This window comes from Phycodurus eques, chromosome 13 (genome assembly GCF_024500275.1).
Source record: "Phycodurus eques isolate BA_2022a chromosome 13, UOR_Pequ_1.1, whole genome shotgun sequence".
In the NCBI taxonomy this organism is placed as follows: Eukaryota; Metazoa; Chordata; class Actinopteri; order Syngnathiformes; family Syngnathidae; genus Phycodurus; species Phycodurus eques.
This window is the reverse complement of record NC_084537.1, coordinates 19,060,007-19,087,993: the sequence shown is the minus strand read 5'-3', so window position 1 is coordinate 19,087,993 and position 27,987 is coordinate 19,060,007. Positions and strand designations below refer to the sequence as shown.

The window sequence follows — 27,987 nt, the reverse complement described above, 5'->3', positions numbered from 1 at the left end:
AGGCTCGAATAAAGTGTTTCTAATAGGAGTTAAATATATGTATAAAAAAATCTGTGGTTTCCGTCCAAAGATCCGGAAGCAGAGATGTGAGGACTCCTCAACTTCCGACATACAATAGAATAGTAAATCCATTCTGAGGTGATCCTTGGATTTACTGTCCTTCCTTATATTCTTATGTGGAAGGTGCTGTGAACAGAAGACAGGGCGAAAACGCAGATCTGGTTGTATATTAAATCAATAATCCAATAGATTTAGAATGTATTTTACTGTATTTTGTCATGTCGTTGCCATTCATTTTCTTAAAATGTACAGTTTTTCTTGTAATATAGAACTACTTTTTAAATATATACCCTTAAAAAAAAGACTTTTCTCCAAATAATCCAACATTATTAGTATTATTATCAAATAACTTTTTTACAGTACATTGTAATGCTACGGCAAACCCACCTGAGGAAGTCCGGTGCCCTGACGATCATGTGCTGGAAGTCCTCCAGCGACAGACGGCCGTCATTGTCCATGTCTGCCTCGTCCAGCACTTTCTCACACACCATGCGCACCTCGTCCTCTGTCAGCTCGTTGCGCGTCAGCTTGTTCAGCGTCTTCTCCAGGTCCGACTTGCAGATGAAGTCATCATTGTTGAAATCTTTTATAAAAAAAAAAAAAAAATGGAGGCACAAAGCCGTACGGGTTAACATTTATTTTCGTGCTTAGAGGGGACTCCGACTTTGTTCCACTGGCGAAAATAACTAATGTTAAGTTGAATGAACACATGAAGATGAAGACTCGAAGTCCGTGGTTCTCAAACTGGGGTCCTCGAGCCGTAGCTTTGGGGTCCACCAAATAATTTGCAATAAATTGCAGGGGTGTATCTTAGTAGTATCTTTTATTCTACATCGATAATACTACATTACTACAACTATACCCATCGACAATTTACCCAACCTGGATGAAAAGTCCCCCCTCCTCCCCAAGTCCTTCTGCAGGTCATTTTCTGCGGGCCAAAGCGCACTCTGAGCCGGTGTGGTGAGCGTGACGCACCCAATAATATGTTCCCTCCAAGATTTTACCGTAAATCTTGAAAGCGTAGTATGCCTTGAGGTCGCGTGGCGCCATCTCACTCAGAACCGAGAACATGTCCAGGAAGTCATCCAGCGTCATGTTTCCCTGGCCGTCCTCGGAGAAAACCTCAGCGAGCCTCTGACGGAACGGGTTGTCCTGCACAGCCAGACAATACTACTTTCCGATTAAGATTGTTTGTTGTTTGTCACTGTTTCTTCTTCTTCTTCAAAATGTCAGAAAACGTGTATCCTGGTGAACATGTATTTTAGGTGTGCCAAACACAACCCCTCAAAACTCACTTAGTAGCGCACCCTGGAAAGTTAAAACAAATATAAAATAATTCCCATCAACACTTTCAACGATTCAACACGAAAATGGGTCGACATGTCTGCGGTGCATATAAAAATTCTACAAATCCATGTTCACATGCAAATGTTTTTGTTTATACAAAAAAGAATGAAAACAAGATTTATTTGAAAATGTTTTCCACCTTCCTTTAACCTATACAGCTCTCAAAATTTTTTTCAAGACCTTATAATTATGTTGTGGCTGTGTTTGAAAGGAACCAATCACATTCACAACTCTTATTCAATGGGATTCAGCTGCCACCGTATACAGTGCCTCGGATTAACCCCAAATTAATTTGAGATGTTCTTGCAGGAATTTCCTGACATTTTTGGGGGTTTCTAGCAGAAGCCTGAATGTTTTATTGTAACTGACTATTTTGAACTGTTCGTAATTCCCTTCACCTTGTGGAAAATAAGCCCCAAAGCATGATGCTACCACCACAATCCTTCATTGTTGCTACAATGGTGTTCTTTTGGTGATGAGCAGTGTTGTTTGTGCCAAACCTACCTTTTAGAACTATGGTCAGAAAGTTCACCCATGGTTTCATCAGGTGTTAGGGATATTTTGTTATGGTCTGATGAAAAGGAAAAAATGTTTAACTTCTTTGCCATAATTCATGTTGTGTTGTAGGTTAATTTAGCACATTTTAAAGTGTATACTGTGAATCAATATATATAAATATATATATATATATATTGGGCTTGAAGAAATTTTTTGGATAATTCTAGGGCTTTGACAAACCAACTAGGGAATGGCATCAAAGTTTACCAATAATTTTGAGAATTTGCCCTGGGGGTGCGAGAGCCTGTTCATCACACCGCAAAGTTTTCGGATAATGACCGCCATGTAGACTTTGAGACCTAACAGGCTTCACCATTCGCTAACAATTGTGTGCCACCTGCATTCTTCGAGTTTTGAAAGGAGTCTGGTGACAGGCCCTCTTTTCAAAGAATTCTCTGGATAAATTGGTCATCAATTATGGAGGCAGACGGAGGGTCGACGGGGTTGCAGCCAGTGCGTCTCTCTACCTTCAGTTCGGGCATGCTGCCAATCAGCTCGTATGGTAGCTTCACATCTGGCTGCTCGGTGTAGTCGAGGGGAACGAGCTGCGGAGCCAGATCGTGGTAGCGGTGGAAGAGTCTGAAACAAGAACGAAAGGCCAGCTACGTGTTATTCTGTCATCAGTACAGGGAAACATTATGATTGAGAATAGCAGCCGTTCTCTGATAGCCAATGTTTACTCACCTGAGAATTTCTTTTCTTGTGAAGTATGTACAGTCCTGAAAAAAGCTTGCAAAGTTACAAGTTGTCACTGGATTTTTTTTTTTTTTACCCGTGCAGGATGTAACGTGATCAAATAGTCACGTTTTTAGACTTGGTGAAGCAGCCAAGAAGTCAGATGATTATTATGTTTTTAATTATTTGAAAAAAATCTAAATATTACGTAGTTTATAGCTTATCTTGATGTGTTTGCAGAAGAAAAATCTTAAATGCAACAGTCATGAATTAAATATCATATATATTCATGTACTGTATTCATTCAACCCCCCTGTTGTGTTGCAGGTCAAATTGACACATTTTTAAGTATATAAAGAAGATTACTGTCAAACGAAGCATAAAAAATGACGTGTCTTTAAAACAACCACATAGCTTTGCCTTATAGAAATCCATTTAGCTAAATGCTAACAATTGAACCAAAACACCACAGATGGAGTAACAAATTGTTGCGGTTAACCCTTTAAGCAACAGCTATTTGAACACAAACATTGGAGCAACGCATAATAATACTTACAGGCATACAGTATATTCTCTAACCTGTATGAAAAATGTCTCGTATTATTGCACTTTACTGAGGTGATGTGACCGTCTCCATGTATGTCTGTATAATACTGTCCCCGGTGGCCAAGGCACATACAACAGAAGGAGCAGCACAATATCTATTGAACTGAAGTAAAAAATGTGACAAAAACAGTTTCATTCTTTAAATTTTATTTAATTATGGCATCACTGTTTGTCTTTTGGGCGGGGAGGCTGGTACAGATTGATGGCATATCCTTTCATTTAAACGTATAAAAAAAATCTAATGTGAAACCATTTTTTGGCCTTATTTGTTTTCTTTGTATTATGTATTTTTTATTTATACTGACTAAAATGACTACAGCGAGTTATACAACATTAACCTCCTGTTGTGTTGTGTCCAGCTAACCTGTTTCAAGCGTTAAAAAAAAAAAAAAAAAAAAAAGTATTTTCAAATATTTCTTTTCTACTTGTTTTAAATTATTTTCCTCTTTTTTTATATACATATTTTTTTTAATTTTGTAAAAATCTTTTTTGAAGTCTTAACAAACTGACTCATGAACATTTTCGGTCAAAGTGATGCAGCTGCTAAATACTCTGCTTCAGTTATTTTTGTTATTTGCTCTGTTAAAAGGCAGAACTCGCTAACTTTTGGTGACTTTTCATAAATAAAAACGTTAAAATGAGTTCTGCCGAGTCAGCACGTCGGCTATACCAACCTGGTAAGCGTCCAGCTGCCTTGCCGTGAAGACGGTCTGCTTATTCCCCATGTTGGAGCACGCGGATGCCCAGCCTCTGTTCCATCGCCACTGTCGTAGGGCACCTGGTGGGCACTGACAGATATGAAATAGTGGGACAAAAGGACGGCCGGGCCAGGGGGAGGCGAGGCGAGACAGGGCGGGGGGGGGGGCAGATCGGGTATCAGGCTACCGCAGGGCCCCTATTTGGTGGCCCTTTATAACACGGTTTCTCCTCCGTTGTGACTGGCAGCTCCTTTTGAAAGGGATCAAGGGCTGTTGTCCAGCATCGTGCCAAATGCTATCAAACTCTCATTTGGTGCCACTCCAGGGCCGACGCCTCCGCCGACGCTCGGGTTACGCTCTCCTCAGACGTCCCTTTGTGAGCAACCTACTCTAGCTGTGCGTAGTGCCAACTTTATTATTGACCTAAAGAAATAAGCTGCCTTTGAAGTTAAATTGATTCTGCAAGCGTTGGTCACTATTTTGGGGACTTTTAAGTCTTCCTCAACGTTGTTGGAGGTACCGAACGCCGCAAGTTTCATGTGCTCATTCACAGAACCCTTTGCATGTCTGCATTTCCATCATTTAAGATAAAAATATATACTGTAACTGTTATATCCATATACATACAAATCAGTTAAGGAAAAAATATATTTATATTTCTCAAATAATTCAATTTAATTATTTACAAATAAAAATATACATTACAATAATAAAATCAATATAGGGTATTTATCACATTTGCCTCACACTTCTAAAGTTCGGGGTTTGAATCTCAGCTCCAATCGATCTGTGTGGAATTTGCATGCACGCCACATGCTCGCGTGGGTTTTCTCTGTAGTCCGGCTTCCTCCCACATTGCAAAAAGATGCATGTTAGCTTTAGTGAGGACTTTAAATTGTCCGTAAGTGTGTTTTTGTGTGTGCTTGTCTCTTATGTGCCATTGAATTGGCCGGCGACCAGTCCAGGGTGTACCCCCCCTACCTCTTGCCCAAAATCAGCTGGGATAGACTTCAGCTCACCTGGACCCGATAGATTGGTGTCAAACTAATGTGGCGGGCCACATTGTAGTTACAGTCTCCCACAGAGCGCCGTTCTGACAATCAAACCATAAAAATATTTCATCGCCTCATCATATTATTACATATACACAGCCAATTGATGGATTACTGGTTTTGAAATCAGAAGTCGTGGATAATAGTTTTTCAACTATTGTTCTAGTTACTGTTAAAAGGGGTTTGGTAACCCAAAAAAATGCTTGCAATAGCACAACGTTATTTATTACATATGAAAATTTAAAATGTTGCTACAAATTTTAGCAAGAAAAATGGAGGTTGACACATGATTTGCTTTTGCGGGCCACATAAAATGATGGATGGGGCCCCTGGGCCTTTAGTTTGACACCTGTGCTGTAGAAAATGGTTGGATTATATAATGGTTAATTTACTGCATAAATATTAAAATTACATTACCCATTTATTTAATCTATCCCTTTATGAGAAAAATAGTGCAGTAACTGTTTAAACTATCTCATACAAATATTTACTGTAATTATGACTTTACAACTGTATTATCTCAGGTTAGTGATGGAAAAATGTACATTCCAACATAAATCGAAGACCTCCTATACATGTATCGTGTCATTTTGAAAAACTTTTGTACACGTGTCCACCATTTTTTCTAACTTTACAATTACTATATTCACAGAGGGAAACATAAAATATGCACATTTACATCGTTCACAGGATATCACTACTGTCATATATTATCATTTATAACTATTTACATATAATACAATACCAAACAGTGTTTTGTTTTTTTTTTGGGGGGGGGGGTGTTGTCAGTGGCAGCCGCAGCTACCCGCCACCATATCGTTGTACTGTTTGAGCACCACGTTCTCGTCGTCGTCAAAGTAGAGCAGGTTGATGGAAAAGAGCTTGTCCGGCACGCAGCACGGAGTCTCGATGCTTTTGATCAGCTTCAGGGCGTGAATGATGGACTGTACGGTGGCGTGGTTTGTGGGCCTCATGTTCTGGCCCAACGGGAAGGGGCACGACCCCTTGCAGTGGTAGGCGTTGTAGCCCCGCGGCGACACGATCCACCCCGACCAGCCGATCTCCTCGAAGTCCACGTAGAGCGGCAGGCGCCGGCAGGGCATGGTCACGCCCTCCTCCTCCTCCGACACTGTCGCCTGGTCAAGTGAGCGGGCACTGCGGGGGGACGCCGGGGCAGCCATGGGGGATTGGGGCAAGATGGAGGTAACTTGGGGATTGTCTGGATCTGTCAAAAATAGGGTATTTTATTCAGTATTTATAGTGTTTTACAAATGAAAAGACATACAATAATAGGGGAAGAGCCCCCCTACCTTGTCCTATATGTTCATAATTACCTATATCAATAGTTTTAACCATAAACCCAGTGGTAGGGCTGAAGCGATTAATCGAATAATTCAAAAAAAGTAAAATCAAATTATCTGCCTCAAAGCTTCGCAGTTATAATTTTTCCACATGGACTAATGTTAACTGCAGACTCCTGAACCACTCCTTGTTGATCTGTTATATTTAATCAATGAGAGGTCTTAAATTTCTTATAAATCAACGAGCAGGGGCCTCACCTGTGCTCTCCAGAGTAGTGGAGCGCCGACGTCCGTCGTCCGTGAACAGCACCAGCATGGGCTGCTTGCTCTGGTGGTGGTTGCGTCCCGACGCAAAGCGAATCATTTTCAGGTCCATCTGGCTTCCCCCAATGGTCCGCACCAACACGTGGAGCCCCAGGTTGCTATCCTCGTCCACCGTCCACGAGCGGACCTTTCGTGGAGACGCGAGTCGAGGTTAGTCATTTAATGGAGATTGTTAATTTCGACTTTGGAGGGTGGGAGATACTTACGGCTTGAGTGATGGTGAACACCTCCCAACCGTTAGAGTTGACCGGAATGAGTCGAGAAGACAGCAGCTTCTTCTCTTGCGTCTTGTTGCCTTTAGTGCTCTCCAGCAGCTGGTAGATGCTAACCTGGAGATTACCTCTGTTAGCGGACACATTTCACGTCCACCTAAGGCCCGCCCCACACCGAGCGACACAGCTGATCGTGACCGAACTGGGCAGTCGTAAGAAGAAAAAAAACCCCAAAAACGTGCAGTCGGCGACGAGGACCTGCACACATGGCGACTGACCCTCACACACATAAACTCGCTGCAAATGAAAAATTGCAACCCCTGGTGTTCTAATTGGGAAATCATGTTTCGAGGTACAATACTACTGTATTATTTTTCATTGATCTACAAACAACAGGACACAATTGTCAAGGAAGAAGCAGATTGCCCGGCCGGGCCTCTGCCCCCACTAGTTATATTATTATAATACAAAGAGAGGAAACAGATGAGAAATAAAGGAGAGAGTGTGGATATTTCAGAGGCTGTTGGCAAAAATTCACCTCATTCATTGGCTACGCGTGCATTTCGTCGACAGAGACTCCACGCTTCTCTTCTTAGCCAAAGGTAGAAACAAAATTATAAATATCGTTAAATATTTTTGGAAAACAATATATTTATATAAACTTTAGACACTGTATCTGTAAGGCTTGGCAGTGGCCAGCTGGATCTCGCTTCATTTTTTATTTTATTTTTTATAAATTATTTGAAAGCAGATGTGATACCACGTGGTATTTTTTGATCGGCTGTTACATCTGCATCGTTGCGACGCCGTGCACCTGCGATTCACATTTTAAAACACGGCAAAACTAGTAGCTGACTGTCTGCCACTCATGAAATCTAGTTGCAGATCTCCACACACTGCGCGACAGATCAATCGCGTCGCTCGGTGTGCGGCGGACCCAAGACGTGTGCAGAATTCAACACACCTGGCAGAAGTGATGCCTATTGAACGTCAGCGCGGACTGAGGTCGCAGCTTGAAAAGGTGGAGCTCGGCCGTGAGGATCTTCTCCGTTCTGGCGACGGTGGACAGGTTGAACCGGAACTCCACCTGCTCGCTGCGAACTGCAAAGACAAAAAAAAGAACCGTTGTAAAACTCGGTAAAGGACCACTTAAAATGGTCTATTTAATGTAAATTCTAACACCACTGATTTCAAATTTGAATGCCCTTGAAGGGAATTAGAATGCCTTTCATGTAAAGTTGAACACTCCGTAGAATTTGAAGATATTTGATGTCAAATTTGAACACGTTTGATGTCGTGTAGGATTTTCAATGTGACCAACATTACCGAAACAAAACTTAAGCATTTTTGAAGCAGTCCAACCTCAACATAAGTGCCGTCACTTCAAGTCCTTGATGTGATAGGAAAATTATGGGTTTTTTGTCTCTCAGAGAAACAACACTGTAAACATGAAAGAAAAAAATGAAAGAAAACACCGTTGTATTATGAAAAAGCAGTTTATGACTAAGTTAAAGTATGACAAGAATCAAATGAGGACGTTCAAATTTTGAAATTACGTGAAGAAACTAAAGAAAATATTTTTGCAAAGCGGTTGTACTTTTTGTGACAGATTTTTTTTTTTTTTATTATTTCTTTACTCAACAAAGAAAAGTCAAAATCTTACAAGAACAAAGTAATGTAAAAGAAAAGGTGCCATTCATAATGAGGACAGACGCCTTATACTGAAAATGTTTATGTTGACAAAGTTTATGACAATAAAGTAGAAGTTCTACAATAATATGGTAAGTTCATGAAAAAAAAAAAATTATAATCAAGCTGATCCATCAATTTTCTATGTCGCTTATCCTGTGCAGGTTCGCAGGGAGCCACTACTATATGTAGTGGTATGTTTGGTGTAATTTTCTGAGTTTATGACAATGAGTTTAACTATTACCGGAATAAATCCTTTCCTTTGTTTAACCAGGTAAGGCAAATGAGAAGAGCTTTCATTTACAATGCTGACCTGTAGGCAATTTAGGGTTCTGTGTCTTGCCCAAGGGCACTTCGACAGCGTACAGTCAGAGCTGGGATTCAGTCCGCTGCTCCTTCAGTCAGTGGACGATCCAACTCTACCAAGTGAACTACATCCACCCGTAAAGTCGTAATTATACATGAAAAAACCGCCTTCTTACATTAAAAAAAATATCGAATAAGAAGTTGTAGATTTATGGAAAAGAAAAAGCTATTTTCCGCCCTCGAGTGGTACACGAAGAATCACTGAATCAAATGTTCAATTAGACATACGATACAGTTGAGTTGGACAGTATTGGACTTTTAAGTAAAAAAAAAAAACAGTTGCATTTAATCTTTTAAAACTGTTAGCTTCCAAATATTTATGTAAGACCTTTTTTTCACTTGTTTAAAGTAATCATTATTTAAGCACAGTTTTCAATATAATAGGCCTAGTTAAACGTATTATTTTTAACACAGTAAGTCACTCGACCACAAGAAAAGGTAATTTTACACGAAAAAAAATAATAAAGTTGAAATACAATTCAGAAAGAGAAAAAACAATTCAGAAAAAAAAGTGCATTTATAGGGAAACAGGCATGATCCTGAAACAATATTCTTAATCTTGTCTTCCTTTTTAGAGTACAGACCAAAGTTTATAGGCTCTTTTTTTTTTTTGTTCTCCACTCACGCTTGTCAAAGAAACTCCTCACGGTGTTGCCTTCGAGCAGGTAGGGGTCCTTGGTCACGCCGTCCACGTCGGCCACGGTGTTGTACAGGTCCAGCATGTACTGCGGAGGCTGCTTGCGTCGGTGCGTGACGGCTGCGGGCGGGTCGTCCATGCCGAACACCGCCAGGAGTCGCTTGATGGCGGCCGAGCGGACCTCCTCCGACCCGGACTGGGTGGACTCGTTAGCGTAGGGCTCCTCCAGGTAGTTGAGCGACGGCCGCGCCCGGACCGCCGTGCACGCCGAAGCGACCAGAAGCACAAGCGTGAGCATCTCGCAAGACCAAAAAAGTGAGTTATGAAGTGAATAGTGAATACCACGGGGGACACTTATTTATATCTTAATACCGCATCCGCCCTCCTCTTCCTCCTCACTCAATCTCATGGTAAACAGTAGTAAAAAAAAAAAAAAAAAAAATGCTATTTGGCCGCAAATGTAAATCACCCATCAGCGAATGAAAAGGGGGACTAATGGCGGTGTTGACAAAGGTGTCAAGGCCGTCGACTGGCCGCTATTGTCCTCGCGTCTGCCAATAAACGCTCAAATCAACTTTTAAGTGGAGAGAAGACAGGTGGCGAATGAAGGGGGAGAGTTGGAAAAAAGATGCAGTAAATCGAAGTTTTACTCTGTGCGTTTTATGCGTGCAAGGGTCCGCGTCCCCCCCTTCGAGGAAATGCCCCCCTCACGCCAATGGATCCATTAATTTGGAATAATGGAAACCGATTAAGTGGTGTCGTTTCCTACACGTTCTTTTCCCCACTCATTTGCATAACTGCTTAGTGTATTGAGTTACAGCTGATTCGTCGTCACAGCTTTAATTTCTTGACACGGTAGAGGGGCTCCGAAGCCGTTTCCTTACTTCTTCATTTTAGCCGCAAGTTGATCGATTCTGGACGGGCGAAGGCAGGTGGGATCAAAGTTCCCCGCTTGCACACGACGACGAAGCGGGCAAACAAGCCATAAAAAAAAAAAAAAAAAAAAAGGAACATGTTGTTGGATGTGTCACACAAACGTGCCCTTTCACACATGTTGATATCAAAGTACGAAAAGGCCTTTAAACGCGTGTGTTTGTACAAAGGTCTCACAACTCGCCTAGCAATGCACATAGTCGTTGTTTAAATATTAGAGCGACCTCGCTAGCTATTGGGATAGCTAGCCATTAAACAAGCTAGCTCCCGCCCTAACTAGCTAGCTTAAACAACGTTGCTTTTCAAAACTGTTTTTTAGTAAAGCGTGTGTGTAAAGTTTATGTGTGTGTTTAGAGATAAGACATTTTCATTGCTTGATATATATATATATATATATATAGAGAGAGAGAGAGAGAGAGAGAGAGAGAGAGAGAGAGAGAGAGAGAGAGAGAGAGAGAGAGCGAGAGAGAGGGAGAGAGGGAGAGAGAGAGAGATATCTCTCTCTCTCTCTCTCTCTCTCTCTCTATATAGATAGATATATCTCGCTCTATATATATATATATAGATCTATATATATATATGTATATTATATAATATATATATATTATATATATATATATATATATATATAATATTATATATATATATTATGTATATATATATATATATATATATATTATATAATATATTGGTTTATCAGATTTGTCTACCAACCTACTGTCATTTCTTCTCACAGAACATATTGCTCTTTTTAAAATAAATATAATGGACATTTTGAATTATTAATACATTTTTGTATTATAAACAATGTAATTTGATACTTTATTGCAAATGTTAGATGACAAAAATTTGCTGTTTTTCCCAGGCATACAGCTGCCAAGGAATGCTTCCAAACAAGTATGACAGCACAGCAGATTGATGGTAAGCACAGCACAGCATATTATAGAAAATGTACCTTTTTTAATTTAGAATGTATTATACATATTGGTGTTCCTCAACGGGCAATCCATCTCACGCTCCAATGTACACATAAAACCAGATAGCACGCATGCAAGGGGAGAGCAGAGTGCTGCACCGCTTGAGCTGGGATGGTGTGGATGATGCTTTGCTCAAGGGCATTGAGACAGTAGCCAGCAAGCAGAATAGAATCTCTCCAATTACTAGTTGCAGTTTTTTTTGTTTTTGTCTTTTTTTGTTTGTTTTGACATCCAACTTCAGACCCCAAGTCCTTACAGGCTGAGGTAGTACATGTACAAACCCGTTCCAAAAAAATTAGAATGTTTATTTCCATAATTAAATTACAAACAGAAAAAAAACAAACAGATTATAAATTCAGGGCCCACAATTGAAAGTATTTTTTTATTTATACATAATTTGGGCTTCCAGCTCGTGAAGGAATTCAACAAATTAGAATACTGTGAAGAAATCACCATTTACGTCTTAGTTTTTGTAGAAAAGAAACAAAAGAAATTAGGGTCACATTAAATCAATCAAAATATGGTACTTTCAAAACGATATGTTAATTTTCAATACTTGGTTGGGAATCCCTTTGCTTTAATCACTGCCTGGCTGCGCTGTGGCGTTGAGGCCATCAGCCTGTGGCATTGCCTGGGAGTTACGGAAGCCCAGATTTCCTTGATGCTTGCTGTCATTTCTTGTTTGTTTTGGGGTCTGGTACCCCTCATTTTCCTCTTGATAATACCCCATAGATTCTCAATGGGGTTTAGATCCGGTAAGTTGGCTGGCCAATCAAGCACTGTGATGGCATGGGCATCAAAGCAGGTTTTGGTGCTTCTCACGGTATGGGCTGGGCTGGGGCCAAGTCCTGTTGGAAGATTAAATCTGCATCTCCATACACATCCTCAGCAGAAGAAATCATGAAGTCATCTAAAACATTCTGGTAGACTGTTGCGGTGACCTTGCCTTTAACAAAACAGAGTTTACCAACACCTGCACTGGACATTGGACCCCACATCATGACTGATTATGGATATTTCACACTGGACCTCAAGCAGCTTGGATTCTGTTCTTCATTAGTCTTCCTCCAAACCCTTGGACCTTGATTCCCGAATGAAAGGCACACTTTACTTTCATCTGAAAAGAGGACCTTGGAGCACTGGCCAGCAGTCCAGTCCTTCTTCTCCTTACCCAGTTGAGACGCTTCCTACATTGGTTCAGGCTCAGAAGTGGCTTGACCTGAGGAACCAGACTGTTGGAGCCCATCTCCCGGATGTGTCTGAATGTGGTGTTTTTTTGAAGCTGTGACTCCTGCCTCATTCCGCTCTTTCTGGATCTCTGCTAGATTCTTGAATCTTCTCTGTTTGATAATCCACTGAATCCCACGATCATCTCTTTTGCTGGTGCATCTTCTCCTGGTAGATTTTGTCCTTCCACTAGAGTTTCCATTGATATGGTTGTACACAGCACACTGTGAACAGCCAGCCTCCTTAGTTATGAACTTTTGTGGCTTATTAGGGTATCAATGATGGTCCTCTGGCCAGTTGTCGAGTCTGCAGCCTTCCCCGTATTGAACCCAACTGAGACAATTGAACCAAACTGAAGCAATCTAATGACACCTGGAGAAACCTGTGCAGGTGTTTTGAGTTTAGTGGATGGTTAGTGTGTGACACTCAGTTTAAAACATTTATGGCCTACAAAATTTGAGTTGATTTCTTCACAGTATTCTAATGTTTTGAATTCCTGATTTTGTGGGTTTTATGAGCCAGAAGCCAAAATTATTTTAAAATAAAAACATTTAATTCAATTATTTACTTTTTTTGTGCAATGGATGAAGTTCCCCACCTGAGAATACAAAAAAAAAAAAAATAGTAGTCCCATCAAAATTCGTGCTATTGAGTAAACCTTATTTTTTATGTTGCATTTCAATATATGGACAAACATATACTACATTTTCCACCTTTTTGAGGGGGAGGGGGGACTAGCCCGGGCACCATTTACATCGATCGATCGTGGACATGTCTATCATAACAGGACACACAAAAAAGTCTCAAAAACCCTTTCTCAAAAGCAATTTTGGTTCGAAATAGCTATTTTGGGTGAATTCCAGGGTTCTGATGTACTTTAATGAACTCCTAATTGCCAAAATATGACCCAATCAGAAGCTGGTATTCAAACTAGTGGTTCTCAAACGTTTTACTTCAAGTACCACCACAAAAAATATTTACCATAATGACCAACATTAAAATTCAGTAGTGTAGTAGACTTAAGTGTTCATCAAAAACAAGGCAAAGTTTTATTCCTAAAAAGTATATTTAAAATTATTGTTTGCCACTGTAACATTTTGCACAATTAAACATTAAGACTGTGATTAAATATATAGGAAAATGAAAAAATCTACTTAAATAATGATTAAATTCAAATGTGGAATAACATTTTCTCCATTCAGATGTCAAATTATAGTTACCATATTTACTTGAGTTCCTGAACAGACAAATTAAGTTTGAAATTGCTCATTTCTGTTCAAAATGGTAAAAACGTAGCGAGCGAGCTCAAACTGAAAGAGTCTGCATTAAAGCAAATCATGAAGCTGGAATCTCTCTTAATAACAGGTAGGCAAATGCAATGTGTTAAGCACTGTATCCACTCACGTATACTGTACAAGGTCCCTGTATAGACAAACGTTGGCACATCTATTTCAGTATTAAATTTATTTCCAAAAATTATGACTTTTTTTACATATGTTACATATCATACAATAATATTTTAAGGGGTGGTTTTGCAACCATGTCATGTGCAGTTCCATCCAGGAGAGGGCTCTGTTTGCTTGTGGGTGTTCAATTTGGGCAGTGGCAGGAAGTGATGGACAGGATGGTGCTAATCTTGCCGTGCTGGCTAAGGAAGCGGTGGCGCTCGTATCCCTGAGGCACACACGAGCTGGATTGTTTCTCGGCCCACAAGTGGCAGATTTCGGGGTCCGATGGACTCCTGAAGAAAGAGGAAATTATGTCGTTAATGAGCCAAAACATTTAGTTTACTGACATTATGTGCACTTAGTAGAATCACATGCATGCGTCTGACACTATATATTATCAATTAGATGAGCAAGCAAGAGTTATCGAAAGTGGCAAAATGAAACTTCATATTAACACTTAAAAAAAACTAAAGAAATTAAAGTGAATGTAAAAACTACAGTGTACTGATAAAATACAACCTCACCAGGCTACTTGTAATGTGTTTTATCCATCCATCCATTTTCTGTAACGATTGTTTATCCTCACTAGGGTCGCAGGCCTATCCCAGCTAACTGCGGGCAAAAGGGGGGGTACACCCTGAACTGGTTGCCAGCCAATTGCATGGCACATATAAACAAACAACCCTTCACACTCACATTTACGCCTGCGCCAATTTAGAGTTTTCAATTAACCTACCACGCATGTTTTTGTTTGGATATGGGAGGAAACTTGAGTACCCGGAGAAGACCCAAGCAGGCACGGAGAGAACATGCAAACACCACTCAGGTGAGGCCGGATTTGCTCACCATGCTGCCAATGTTTTATATATATTTTGAAATAAAATAAACTAAAAAAATCTTTTTCCTACTATTTTTTTAACATTTCTATAATCTCAAGTTTATTTGCGAGAGTTAGATGAAATGAAATGGGCATTATAATATAGTTAGAACATTAATTTTCATAAAATAAAAGTATTTTGCTCAAATTCAAAGTGGGGTTAAATTGCCGGTATTTTAATGAGTGCCCTTAAAGTCTTTGTGGATTTAATTTAAAAACAGAATTGACGATCACATGGTTGTGGGTTATTGTTGCTCATACAAACCACTCATTAACGCAGACTACACTTCATAATATATATATTTTTTTAAAAATTATTTACTCAAGCCCCAGAGCAGATCAGGGGGGGTTAAAAAGAACATTTGTTGTTTGAGGAGTTAACTTAAAAGAGTCTGCTTGAGAGGGTGTCAGAGCTCACAGGCAATTGTGAAGTGATGGCCATTGGCGCGGGTGTGCGTGCGTACGTGTCGGTCGCAGCTGTGCTCGTACGTACCTGAGAAGGCATCGGTTTCCTGTGGTGCAGCCTCCCAAACATCTGCCCACGTCCACTTCCTGCGGAACATTAGCAACACAGAGAGACAGGCCGTCAGCTCACAAATATTGACCACGTCGTTTAGCGTGGCCTGCCGCTTTGATTTGACACCTGCAGGGCCCCATTTGTGTTTGCCCTCCAAGTTCGCGCCTTCACTGCTGAGCCCAGACCACCACTGGCCCCCCGCGCCCCCCACACAGATCCCATCCTGAGAAGCCAAATTCATTTGACGCTTTTTATCCGTGTGGATGTCCTTTAAAAGTATTGATATTCATCTTGGATACTTTTGAAGGCTATTATATGTGGTGACATTGCCTTGAACGGGGATGGAGGACCGTGGATCCTTTTTAAAAGTCTTGATAATCCCAATTTAAGGTCATAGTTATCCTTAAAAAAATGCACTTATTAAAAATGTAGTATTTATAATGAATACATTATAAATACAGTTCAATTTATTTTATCTTGTTTGATTTAATTTTATTTGAAAGTTACAAATATTGTTCGTAAATTCAACAATTTTTCGTAAATTCCAATTTTTTATATCATTTTCTGGGGTTGAAATGTAGAATGTAAAGTACTGTGAAGTCCCTTAATTATCCTTAAAAGTTACACTTATTAAATATATATGAGCCCTTAATTATCCTTAAAAGTTACACTTATTAAATATATATTAAATATAAAGCTGTGCAAAAATTACAAATATAGGTCACATTAGTTTTAATAGTTATTTATTTTAGTTCATAAAGTTATAGGTTTGCATTTTAAATTTATTTTAATGAGTGCCCTATGAATAAAAAATACAAGTAATTATATTAATTGTGAAGAGTAAATTTTTTAAATTTATTTTCATTTACTTTTAAGTTTAAAAAACATTTTTTTGTTTAAGTCTTTAAAATGTATTGCAATATTTTTCAGGGGTTACAATTTTGAATATAAAAGTACTTGTGTGTTCCCTGTATTAGATTTTTCTAATATATTTTATTTTTGTTAGTTGGAGTGGGTCTTTTTTCTTCTTCTACATCACTACTTTTTTAAAGTATTGATATTTATTGCAATATATATATTGGGGCGGGGATAATATTCTGAGTTTAAAAGTATTTTAGTAAGTACCCTGTATAAAATATTTCCAAAATGAAGGTCTTAATTATTCTGAAAAATTACACTTAATCCTTAAATACACTCTTCCAAGGTCTTGAAAGTGCAACATATTTTATTTCGTGCAGATAGAGTAGATTTAGATATTCTGTCTTAATAAATGATTATTAAGTACTGTTACAGTGCATTGAAATTATAGTATTGTGAACTACTGTATATTGAAATCTCTTAAAATAGTGTGTCACGCGGAGTGAACGATAAACTTAAATTTCAATTTATGGACAACGTTTTAAATGTTTATTATTACATGGGGTGAGCATTTGCAGCAAGTAAATCTTAAACTCAAATGCTCTCGCACGCTGCATTTGGCCCATGTGCTATAGGTTTCCCACCACTGTCCTTACTTTCCTCATCTATGGGTTCCCCCTACAGTAAATATCGCATGAAATCATGTTTTCCATGTTATATTCCTGTCCACATCCAGAATCTCCAGTATGGTGCCTGTGGTTGTGGTGTGAATAAGCGAGAGGAAGTCAGGAGGCCGACGAAGTGCTGTCTGTCGCACGCGGGCCAGCACGAATAAATCTACTTCATTAGTGTCTGGCACCCACACTGCAGCAGCGTTTCCTCTTGACTTGTGAATGCAGAATTACAAACGAGACCACTTTGCATGTGCTAAGCTTATGGAACGAAAAGAAAAATTAGCCAGGAATGGCCAAGCCTCACTATTTTATTCTCGTTCTTCAACGTACCCTGAGTCTCTCCTCTTTGACGCCGTCGCCGTGGTGCACGATTTCGTAGTAATACTCCACGTAAGGGACCCTGTAGCAGCTCTCCTTCAGCTCGCAGGCTGCCACCGTCTGGATCACATCCACTTTGTTGGGGGTCTCCACCAAGGCCGAGTCAAGTTTGGTGGGGATGCAGGAGAATCCCTCTGCGGAAAAGTTGGATTACTTAACGTTTAACATGTCTAATTGAACATGTCAAAAAATAAAAATGTGCTCACACCTCCGTTTTAAAAAAAAAAAAAAAAAAAAGCAAAAACAAAACATGGGAATAACTTTGAATTACCTTGGTTTGTTGACACAAAACAAATTGAACAATATTTTCATTTAATAATGTCTAATAAGGAAAATGAGACATTCAACCTCAAGTTTAGGGGTAGATGGTGGAGGCTTATCCTTAAAAATGTCACATATTAAATATTATAAATATATTTTAATACATGGGTAAATATTTTGCATTGTTTTTATTTTAATGAATTTGTATTTGTACAGTCTTGAAGCTTACTGCAGTAATTTTCTAGAGTTAAACATTACATTCAAATGTATTTCAAGGACTTCCCTATAAATTATTTAGATTTAATGTAATTTTATTTTTTTAATTAAAAATGTTACTCAAGTTCCTTATGTTATTAAGTCTTGAGCGAAAGTATATTCAAATGTATCTACAGTATTTCATATTTTCGAACTGACTTTCCAACGTTTATAAACAAATTGTACAATCTTTAATTAAATGTGTTAAAATGAAAAGGAGGCATGCGTACAACGACGACAACGTTAACGTTAAGGTTAACGTACAACAACCTTTACTAGATCCATGGGCTACATATGCAGCCCATGGGGCTTAGAAAAGTTGTTTCATATTTTTTCATAAATGTATTGTTACCCTTAGAGGTTTCATGTGCAAACATCAAATGATGAACAGCTTTTTATTTGCCTTGAAAACTAAAACAGGCCTTGATAGGGTTTGGGAGCTTGAAACCATCAGAGCGATGGTTAGTAATTCGTTTATAGGCATATATATATGTATATATATATATATATATATTAATATATTTTATAACCTAATTAAGTTTTATGGTACACCCCTGGGGGGTCACTACTACGGTTTTATGGATTCGGTCGCACCCAGAATTTTTTATTTTTTGTAATTTGTTTTATTTTTGGGCAGTGGGGGTGCTGATCGAAATTTTCCGTCCTTAAAAAACAGTCAACGAACCTAATCCTTTTTTTTTGGGGGGGGGGGGGGGGGGGGCTTAAGATCATTTTAGGGGGCTGAAGCCCCCCTAACATAGGCCTAGCTTGCCTATGTTATATGCCCCCTTGCCAAAAATCACAGACATAAAGCAAATCAAATTGAAAAAATATTCTAAAATGACACAAAAAAAACGCATTTACGATTATACGATTGCATTATAAATACACTAATAAAAACTAAGCAAACAAAATATTACTAACATATTATGAAATGAGAAATGACTCAAATATTCAATGAAAAATGTAGGTAATTCAAAATCACACTACTTATGAAATGGAAACAAACTTAAAATTGATAGAATTTTTTTTTAAATTGATTGAAGCATTTTATTCAATCAAAGATACAGTACACTGAAAACTAAATAAAAAAATGAGGTAAATGAAATCATTTACCTGGAGCGCCCTTGGACCGCGAGCACCCACCCACATCCACCACGCTCTCGTAGGGTGTCTCCGAGTAGAAGGTCCTCAGTGAGGGCACGCGCATGCACTGACCCGGCTGGATCTCGCAGTGACACTCCTGGATCACCTCCACCTCACGAGGGCCCTCAAACAGGAGCACCCGGTCCACGCGCATGCCCGTCGGCTGGCACGCGTGGTTCGTGCCGCACGAGGGCAGTGGCGCTTTCTGCGGCTGAACGTCTTCAGGGGCGGTGGGTCCGCGCATCCTCAGCTGGTTCGGATGCGGGATTCAAGGTCAGAATGTGGCATTGGTAAAACAAGGTGGTCTCAAAGGGACACGATGGGAAATAGCGCCACCGTGTGGTGCCCAAGTGTAACTGCACCTACTTTTTTGCTCCTGAGGAACTCCAGCATGGATGCGTGCTGTGCATAGTCTTGTGCTCCCGCCTCGTTGGGCGGCCTGGCTGCTGCCCCTCCACAGTGAGGCCTGCACATGCCCACGTCCGCGCTGATGGGACTGCCCGAAATGTCTGCAGTAAAAAAAAAAAAAAAAAATCAATAAAATAAAAGAATAAATAAATGCAATTTTGCATGTAGTTTGTAAAATAAGAATATATAGGTGAGGTGATTAGAGGTTTTACCTTGACCAATGTAGACAAAGTGACTCTGCCGCCTGCAGCACATTCTCTGCGTGAACAGGTTCCGGTGGTCTATGTGTTTGTTGAGCACCGCGGCCCCTGCAAAATGACAAATCTTACTTAACAATGCCCCAAAACCACCTCTAAACCTAAAGATTTTGTTAGCAAAAGCTTTTAGAAACCCAGCAAAAGACATTATCTTTATTTTATTTTAATGCAAAAATGTACTTACAAAAGAAAACATTTGAATTAAATTAAAATGTACAACAAAAATGCACAACAAAGTTACACTAAAATACTAAAAAAATAATTATAATTATTACAGAGTTATTGCAGAATCACACAAAATAAAACGTACTTTAAAATCACAACAAAATTACAGTTAACATCTTACTAAATTTACAATTACACTGAAAATTGCATATAAATTAATTAACATTAAAATTACACTTAAAAAAATAGAAGTTAGATTACAAATTAAACATTACACAAAAAATAATAAAAACTAGCAATAGGTATATTTAACATTACACAATTTTAATAAAATATACATGACATTAAAACATAATTTCATTAAAAATTAAAAATAAAGATCAAAGAGCTTCAGCAATCTACATAACAAAAACCTAGAGGAAGTGACAGTGTAAATTAGTCTACAACTTCCTGCTGTCTCATGCTCACGATCTCCATGCTGGTTCATCCATAAAGGGGTTTGATGGGATTATACTTCCATTCTAAATTGAATTTGTGCATTGGGACCAGAAAGCCTATAACCGTCTAAAATGTCTTGCTCAGATGAAAAATTAAAATTCAAGGGATCTATCCCAACAGTGGATTGATCCATTATTTGATCAATAGGTCTGCCTTACTACTTGTATACACAGGGTATTTTCAGGCCATTCCAATTGTGATCAACTGCCATTATTTCTGGGCCAAATTCTGACACAATGTGTAAATCCTGGTAAAACATGCAGATGAATGTGGCCAAATAAGGAAATGAGGGGCTTAGGAGTACTCCACAAAGCAAACAGCAGTACTTACATGTCATGTGGAGTACGCACAGCAGCACCAGGCACTGTCGTGATGCGTCCATGGCTTTAAATTCCCCAAAACTGCTCCTTGGCTCGCCAAACCCAGAGTGTCCCTCTCGCCCCGACAACGCCTCTGTTATTTATACGAGCTTTGGCCTTAAATGTCACTGGTGTGGAGTCAAAAGAAACAAGTGAGAGCTAATCAAATTTCCATGCATTTGTTGGGGACGCTTGTTCGTTCCCCTGCAAGCCACTTCAAAGGCAAACCTCCCCAAAAAAAAAAAAAAAAAAAGGCCAGGGTCCGCTTTTCTGGCCTGCTCGAGTGTGTGTCGATCGGGGCCCTGGCTCTGCCTAATGAAGTGCCTTAAGTATCCCCGTGGCCATTAAATGTGGCACTCAATCAAAGGCATTAATCATCTTTTTTTTCTCAGTGGGGGAGGTATTTAGCACCTCCGACTTAAAACAAAAACCAGGCCCGAGCACGTAAACAGGATCAGTGTGGGGGCGCCCTGAGCCTCACCTTCCCGGGCCGCCCCCAGCACCTTTGTGTTTATTCAGCATGGCGGCAAATGGTCCGGGAGCTGCCCCCTTTTTCAAAGGACCAACACACTTGAAGATAATGCGCCTCAGGTCACTGCATTCCTTATTTTCTGCTTGCGTTAAATTCTGGAGTCAAAGGCCAAAGTATTATTTCAAAAATAGAAAACATAAGCACGTCTTTTCTCTAAACAATGGCCGTTTTATTGAAGGAGGGGACTTTTTCTTTAAATTGTCATGTTAAAATGTAGCTCCCTAACAGGCAGTGCAACAGAATGACTCAGATTCTTCTACCTGGCCACTTGTTGCTAGGCAGAATTGTTGGGGCACTGCTAATTGTGCCCCATGTCAAACCAGAGTCTGCAAGCTAGAACAATCAAATGTGAGCTACGTAACCGGCATAGCAACAGAATGGCTCAGTTTCTTCTACCGTCCGTCCGTCCGTTCGGATGCTGCTTCCTGGCCACGTTTTGCTTGTCAAAAGTTGTTGGGCACAATCATTTGTGCCCCAGGGTCTCTGTGTTTGTATCACAAACTAGTCAGCAGTAACAGGAAATAAATGACTCTTAAAAGCAGCACAATATGGATTATGAGACACATTTTCATAATCTACAATATACAATATGTTACAACTCACACCCAGAAGGGCAATTTCCCCCACATGAGAGTCGCCACTGGAATCAAATTGCTCGGGAATCATTTTTTGGGCTACTTGTTGCTCAGGCAGAATTCGTAGGGCACTATCTTTTACGTCGCAGATGTTTATGAATGACAGATATGTAGACTCGTAAAAGCAATTGTATTTATTGATCGATGCTGTGTATAATATAAAATGTTGGAAAATATGTCATTGCCAGCCTTTATTGCCGACTCGCCCCAGGTTTAAAAAAGAGAGATCAGTTGCCTTTTAACGAATGCAATTTTACCACCACCCCTCATGCTAATCGAGTGTTAGTCCATGTTTGATATGCTTATGTGATCTCCTCATTTCTGTGGAGATCATCGGATCATCGTAAGCACACAGACACCTTGATCAAGGACAAGTTTCGCTAGAAGTTTCTTTTTCAAAATGAATCATGGCCGCGATTCCCTTCATTGTAATCCCGCTTATTGAAACTCTCTCATGACTTCATTGAATTATCTGCCTTGTCAAACGCCTGACAGGTTACTGGCTCTCATGCATACAACAAACTAATAGTCAACTTTGTGTTTATATTGGGAGTCACGGTTCATTTATTATATATTCCTATATTTTTATTTAAAATAAATTGAATACAATTTAGGCGGCACGGTGGCAGACTGGTTAGAGGGTCAACCTCACAGTTCTGAGGACCGGGGTTCAATCCCCGGCCCCGCCTGTGAGGAGTTTGCATGTTCTCCCCGTGCCTGCGTGGGTTTCCTCCGGGCACTCCGGTTTCCTCCCACATCCCAAAAACATGCACGAATTGGAGACTCTAAATTGCCCGTAGGTGTCGATGTGAGTGCGAATGGTTGCTTGTTTCTATGTGCCTTGCGAATGGCTGACAACCAGTTCAAGGCCCGCGACCCTAGTGAGGAGAAGTGGCTCAGAAAATTGATGGATGGATGGATGGATGGATGGATGAATAACATTTTTAAAAACTTAAATAATATGTAATGCAATGTCTTTCCTTGCTGATAGATTTTTATTCTATCTGGAAAAGTATTTTAGGAGTTATAAAAGGATTTGAGTTGTTTACAGTATTTCAATTTATTACAGTTTAAAAATATATAACTCAGTGAAATCTTTTATTTATTTCTCTATTACATGGATTTTAGTTATTTATTTTAACATGTAATTAAATTGAATATTTTTAATATAAATGAATAAATGCAATATTTTTACATGCTGATTGTTTTTATATTAAATTGATTTTATATTAAATGGATTTATTTCAACCAGTATTATTTTAAACGATGAAAATTAAAAATTGCAAGAAATTCTGTTTCTTGATGTAAATTTGACAGTAATATATTTTATGAAAATATATTATTTCATTGATATATTCAGAAATATTCTGTGGGTTTTATAGTTATGCTTTGTATTGAGAAATAAATATATCATATTTTATTTGTAACAGAATGCCAATATATAATATAAATCATAAGACAGTAAAAGTAAAATATACAATATAAAGACATTATAATATAACACTGAACTCGCTGAAACATTGAATGAAATAACCAAAACAATTGACTTTAATGGTTTCAAAAAATACCACAATTTTGCCGATTTAAAATAAATAATAACAACTCATAACTAATCAAAATATTGAATAAATTATATTTTTCTAATAAAAATTATGTCATTATAATGCTACAATATATCATCACCATGTCTCAACTTTAACCAATATAATTTAATCGCGTTATTGTCATATTTGTGATATTACATGGGTTTTGTATTGTTACAGTTTGCTTGTATTGTCTGCAGGGGTACCCCATAATGTTGTCGAGGCTTACGCGTTAGCGTCAGTGTGAATTATGACGTTCAATTCTGCACATACTTGCAGTGTCCTCATCACGTGCTGAGATGTTCATCAAGCAGGAGATGATTGGATTATACACATGTACTCTAAGTATCAGGCTTATACGCGATAAAGTCTTCGCAGTCCGGTGACATGTAACAGACTGTCTGGTGTCATGTTGTACGTCTGTCTGGTGTTATGCTGTCGTGTGTCTGGGTCACTGTGTCAGAGGGTTACCATTTGGACGGGGGGGGGGTATTTTATGTTAACTTTCCTGAAACTCATTTAAAGCGAGAGAACGGTTGGATTTTTGTGATTTTGAAGACCCGTTTTATATATTGTACTCATTAACATTTTGCGGGGTTGTTAACAAGACTCCTCTGTGATGTGTCAAAATTAGATCACATAAGTATTTTAAGTTTACAGTTGAGTTGGCATTTTACACAGAGAAAGCTCGCTAAATGTGGCACGCTAATAGGGGCCGCAGTTAACTGTCTGCCATGACCCCATCACTTGCAGCACATCCTAAAGACGACAAGGATAAAGGATAATCCCACCAGCGTGTTTTACAGGCTCCCCACATTCACGTTTGGAAGCCTCTGCAAAGCTTCTCTGTGGTCTGTCTGCGTGGGAGGAGCCCGGATTACAGCCCTCTGGACATCGCGGGCCGCCACCTGATCCCCACACTGCGGTGGACGGCGAGCATGTATGTTAACAAGAGCAAGACAGAGCGCAACAAGGAGAACCTAAAAACATGTAAGTGCACCATAGGCGTTTCTAGCCCATTTTTGGGGGTGCTTACCCTCCCCTAAATTGAATCACAGCAACCGCAACATTTGAGAAGACTATTTATTTATTTATGGATATATTTCATTTATTTATACTGTATGCCTTTTTTAAACAAGCTAATGTATAGCCATGGAATCTGCAAATGGTTTTCTGATCGCAACTGCACAATCACTTTCTGTTATTATATTGTTTTTGTGCAAAAATAAAAAAGACATTTTTAGTACTCACTTCAGACTTTAATGTGTATGTCGAGATGCTGCTGTATCCAAATGAGTTGTCTTCCTCCAAAAAATTGTATGGTCAGAGTAGGTTTATGATTCCGATCAATTCCTCTTTTTGCTGTGGATCAGATTGAAGTTTTAGTCACAGACTTTCCCAAAAAGTGGTATGCTTCTCCCTCATAAATGTGGGAATGAAATTGCGTTAAAATGTACAAAAAATTAAAAGAAATGCTCTGGACTGTCTCGGAGCTCAGAGCCCCTAAACCTCTGATCCTAGAATCGCCTCTGTAGTGCACGTAAAGTGAAAAATGTGTATTTTGTATGTCCAACTGTATGTCCCCCTCCTCCTCAGGGGGTCCCCGTGGACATCGTTCTGAGAAGGTGTTCAAACGGGCGTCCCGGAACGTCGCGGATACGGTCAAAAAGAAGGAGAACAAAGCCGAGCAGGAGGTGGCGCGGCACACGGCTTTCTCCAAGGCGTCCTACGACCTGAGCCACTCGGAGAGGGTGATGGATGAGCTCACCTTTGGACGGCGTGTGGGCTTCTACGAGCTCAGAGGGGAGATCGGATCTGGGAACTTCTCCCAGGTCCGACTGGGAATCCACGACCTGACCAAAGGTGAATCAGGCTCAGTAATTTTAGGCTTTAGTTGTCCTCATGTGATCACTGTAATGGAGATTTCCCAGAATGAGCTACTGGATGTGATCATATAACAACGTCTTTAGAGTGTATGAAGCAGCATGTGGTTCAGCATTCATTATTTCAAACTCCCTTTTCCAAGCAGTTGCACGGAATGCAGTACACAAGGCCTTCTGAGCAACCCAGCAGCTGCAGTCACACCTACCGTATACAATTGTTTGCTGTTAAAAAAAGTTTTGGAAAAGAGCCACATGCTGCTTCACCAGTAAATTTAGTAGTTGTACCGCATGATCACGAGCACAATATTTCATGAGCGTAACACCAGCTCCCATGTTAGTCGGAAGACCTTTTTTTTTTATGCAGTTTCTCCTCTACCGCACAGACTCTTGTATACCAATCAATCTAAGGTTGCCTAAAAGTGTGTTTTGCTTTTTCTTTGGCATTTGTGGGTTTTTTTTTTTGTGACGCTATCACAGAAGTGTGGTAGTGAATGGCAAAGAGGAAAAGAGTGATGATGATGACCATAGAACAGGAAATGGGTGAGATAATTTTTTTTTTTTTTTTTTTACCAGAGAGAGTGGCGGTGAAAGTCCTGGACAAGACGCGCCTGGGCAAGCGCTCGCAGGCTCTGTTTGCCTCGGAGATCTTGTGCATGGAGAAGCTGGCGCACCCCAACATCGTACGTCTGTACGAGGTTTTGGAGACCTACAAAAGGCTGTACCTGGTCATGGAGTACGCCAGCGGAGGGGAGCTGTTCTCCCGCATCTGCACCAGGGGGCGCATGTCCGACCTGGAGAGCAAGCTGGTGTTTGCTCAGCTGCTGGCCGCAGTCAAGCACATGGTGAGTGTCAGCGTACACAAGAAATATTAAAAATATATAATTGTTTTCTTTATGGGTCAATGACCATATTTGGTATGAAGCGATATGTGATTTCAGCCAGTCACTAAGCAAAGAAAGGTAATAAAGATAAGGAAATGGTTAAATTAAAATGAAAAGTACCATGAATGAAGCAATAATTATACTCTCATATCATACTATTAATGTAGTGTAAGTGAAAACAATTATTTGTAAATAAGGAATGTCCATAAATGGCGGACACCGATAAAACTCCCTAATGAATGAGTCGGTATTTTTTACATGTGCATGCATTATTTGTATTTTCTGTGTGTTTTTGGGGAGTCTAATTGTAGATTTTCATTAAAAGAATTTAGAATGATATTTTTGCTATATTTTTGGGTAATTTCAAAAAACAATGTTCATTGAATATATTCCTTGATCATTTTTGTATATGACTGATGATGATGGTAATGATGATATTATTATAAATGCATACATACATTTTGTTTTTTCTCATATAGTAGTCATATAGTCATTTATTCTAAAATTTTATTTCATTGTTATTGTTGTTGTTATTACTTCCGATGTTGTGGAATTAATATTTATATTTTCATTAGATCTTTTCTTATTCTTATGTGGTATTTTTCCCATTTGTTTTTCATAATTGTAATAATATTTAATATATGCATTACTTTAATATTTCAATATATTTTTCACTTTTTCATTTTATTCTTTAAATTAAAACACATTGTATTCTTTTGTAGTCTTATGTGGTATTCTGTTACACCTAATAAATATATAAATAAATAAATGTTTTAGTTATTTATTCATTTATTTGGGGTAGTTGGAAAAGGACTAGTAATATTGATTTGTTATCAATATTTGTACTCCATTACATACAGCTATTACATGATATATTTTTTTTCATGTGGTCCTCTTTTGGCAGCACGACAGCAACATCGTGCACCGAGACATGAAGGCGGAGAACGTGTTCTTCACCAGCACGTGCTGCATCAAAGTGGGCGACTTCGGCTTCAGCACGCTCTGCCGCCCCGACGACGTGCTGCACACGTTCTGCGGCTCCCCGCCGTACGCCGCGCCCGAGCTCTTCAGGCGCACGGGTTACACGGGCCGCCACGTGGACTTGTGGGCTCTGGGCGTCCTGCTCTACTTCATGGCCACCGCCGCCATGCCCTTCAGAGCCGCCAACACGGGCAGGCTAAGGCGCTGCATCCTGCAGGGGTCCTACAGCATCCCCTCCTACGTGCCGGGCCCCTGCACGGAGGTCATCCGGGGCCTGCTGAGACCCGTGCCCGCCGACCGTCTCAGCGTGGCGAAGATCATGTCCGGCGAGTGGATGAGGGGCGTCGATTACCCACCAGCGTGCCTCGCTGGCCAGCCCACGCCCTCGCACCTGGCCGGGCCGGCCGCCGCGCTCTGCTCGGAAGAGCTGAGCGTCAAAGCGGCGTTAGAGGAGCTAGGCGTCACGGAGCGCCACCTCCTGGACAACATGCCGGACCTGAGAAGCCCCGTCACGGGCGCCTACCGCATCCTGCTGCACCGTGTCCAGAGGAGGACGTCCGTGGAAGCGGCGGGCTACAGCTACGTGTGCATGACGGAGACTCGCAACAGACTCAAGCGGCTGGACAAACGCACATCTGCGGTTTGTATTGTCATGTAAGCGCTCTGCATGTTTTCAGTCTTCATTTCGCTTTGGGTTCAATAGGCTGTAAGTTAGTGTGTGGAAGG

The 27,987-nt window shown here is 39.9% G+C and overlaps 3 protein-coding genes across 6 annotated transcripts; 1 reads left to right on the top strand and 2 right to left on the bottom strand.

The window, feature by feature from the left end:
- Positions 1 to 164: 164 nt before the first annotated feature.
- cib3 (calcium and integrin binding family member 3) lies at positions 165 to 3,974 on the bottom strand. 2 transcript variants are annotated; one of them, XM_061694619.1, is made up of 6 exons: positions 3,924 to 3,974; positions 2,653 to 2,687; positions 2,436 to 2,547; positions 1,068 to 1,215; positions 448 to 643; positions 165 to 186 (listed from the first exon to the last, which is right to left on the bottom strand). In XM_061694619.1, the coding sequence occupies exons 1-6, from the start codon at positions 3,972 to 3,974 to the stop codon at positions 165 to 167; spliced, it is 564 nt and encodes a 187-aa protein (XP_061550603.1). The 2 variants fall into 2 exon arrangements, with proteins under 2 accessions (XP_061550603.1, XP_061550604.1); XM_061694620.1 differs by lacking the exons at positions 2,436 to 2,547; positions 2,653 to 2,687.
- Positions 3,975 to 5,784: 1,810 nt separating this feature from the next.
- admp (anti-dorsalizing morphogenic protein) lies at positions 5,785 to 9,831 on the bottom strand. Its single transcript, XM_061694158.1, has 5 exons — positions 9,517 to 9,831; positions 7,801 to 7,937; positions 6,831 to 6,953; positions 6,559 to 6,751; positions 5,785 to 6,224 (listed from the first exon to the last, which is right to left on the bottom strand). The coding sequence occupies exons 1-5, from the start codon at positions 9,824 to 9,826 to the stop codon at positions 5,785 to 5,787; spliced, it is 1,203 nt and encodes a 400-aa protein (XP_061550142.1). The 5' UTR covers positions 9,827 to 9,831.
- Positions 9,562 to 27,987, top strand: LOC133411600 (serine/threonine-protein kinase NIM1-like). Of its 3 annotated transcripts, none has more exons than XM_061694155.1 (7): positions 9,562 to 9,843; positions 11,327 to 11,382; positions 14,878 to 14,939; positions 24,323 to 24,506; positions 25,113 to 25,379; positions 25,973 to 26,241; positions 27,185 to 27,987. In XM_061694155.1, the coding sequence occupies exons 2-7, from the start codon at positions 11,361 to 11,363 to the stop codon at positions 27,917 to 27,919; spliced, it is 1,539 nt and encodes a 512-aa protein (XP_061550139.1). In that variant the 5' UTR covers positions 9,562 to 9,843; positions 11,327 to 11,360; the 3' UTR covers positions 27,920 to 27,987. The 3 variants fall into 3 exon arrangements, with proteins under 3 accessions (XP_061550139.1, XP_061550141.1, XP_061550140.1); XM_061694156.1 differs by lacking the exon at positions 9,562 to 9,843 and adding an exon at positions 10,380 to 10,460; XM_061694157.1 differs by lacking the exon at positions 14,878 to 14,939.

Coding starts and splice junctions, on each gene's coding strand:
- cib3 (XM_061694619.1), bottom strand. CDS start 3,974: ATGGGGAATAAGCAGACCGTCTTCACGGCAAGGCAGCTGGACGCTTAC. Junction 1,216..2,435: donor GCAGCATGCCCGAACTGAAG/GTAGAGAGACGC, acceptor CTGGCTGTGCAG/GACAACCCGTTCCGTCAGAG. Junction 644..1,067: donor CTACGCTTTCAAGATTTACG/GTAAAATCTTGG, acceptor TTTTTATAAAAG/ATTTCAACAATGATGACTTC.
- admp (XM_061694158.1), bottom strand. CDS start 9,826: ATGCTCACGCTTGTGCTTCTGGTCGCTTCGGCGTGCACGGCGGTCCGG. Junction 7,938..9,516: donor GAGGAGTTTCTTTGACAAGC/GTGAGTGGAGAA, acceptor TTGTCTTTGCAG/TTCGCAGCGAGCAGGTGGAG. Junction 6,225..6,558: donor CACTACTCTGGAGAGCACAG/GTGAGGCCCCTG, acceptor TATTTTTGACAG/ATCCAGACAATCCCCAAGTT.
- LOC133411600 (XM_061694155.1), top strand. CDS start 11,361: ATGACAGCACAGCAGATTGATG. Junction 11,383..14,877: donor GACAGCACAGCAGATTGATG/GTAAGCACAGCA, acceptor TGGATATGGGAG/GAAACTTGAGTACCCGGAGA. Junction 14,940..24,322: donor AACATGCAAACACCACTCAG/GTGAGGCCGGAT, acceptor CGTGTTTTACAG/GCTCCCCACATTCACGTTTG.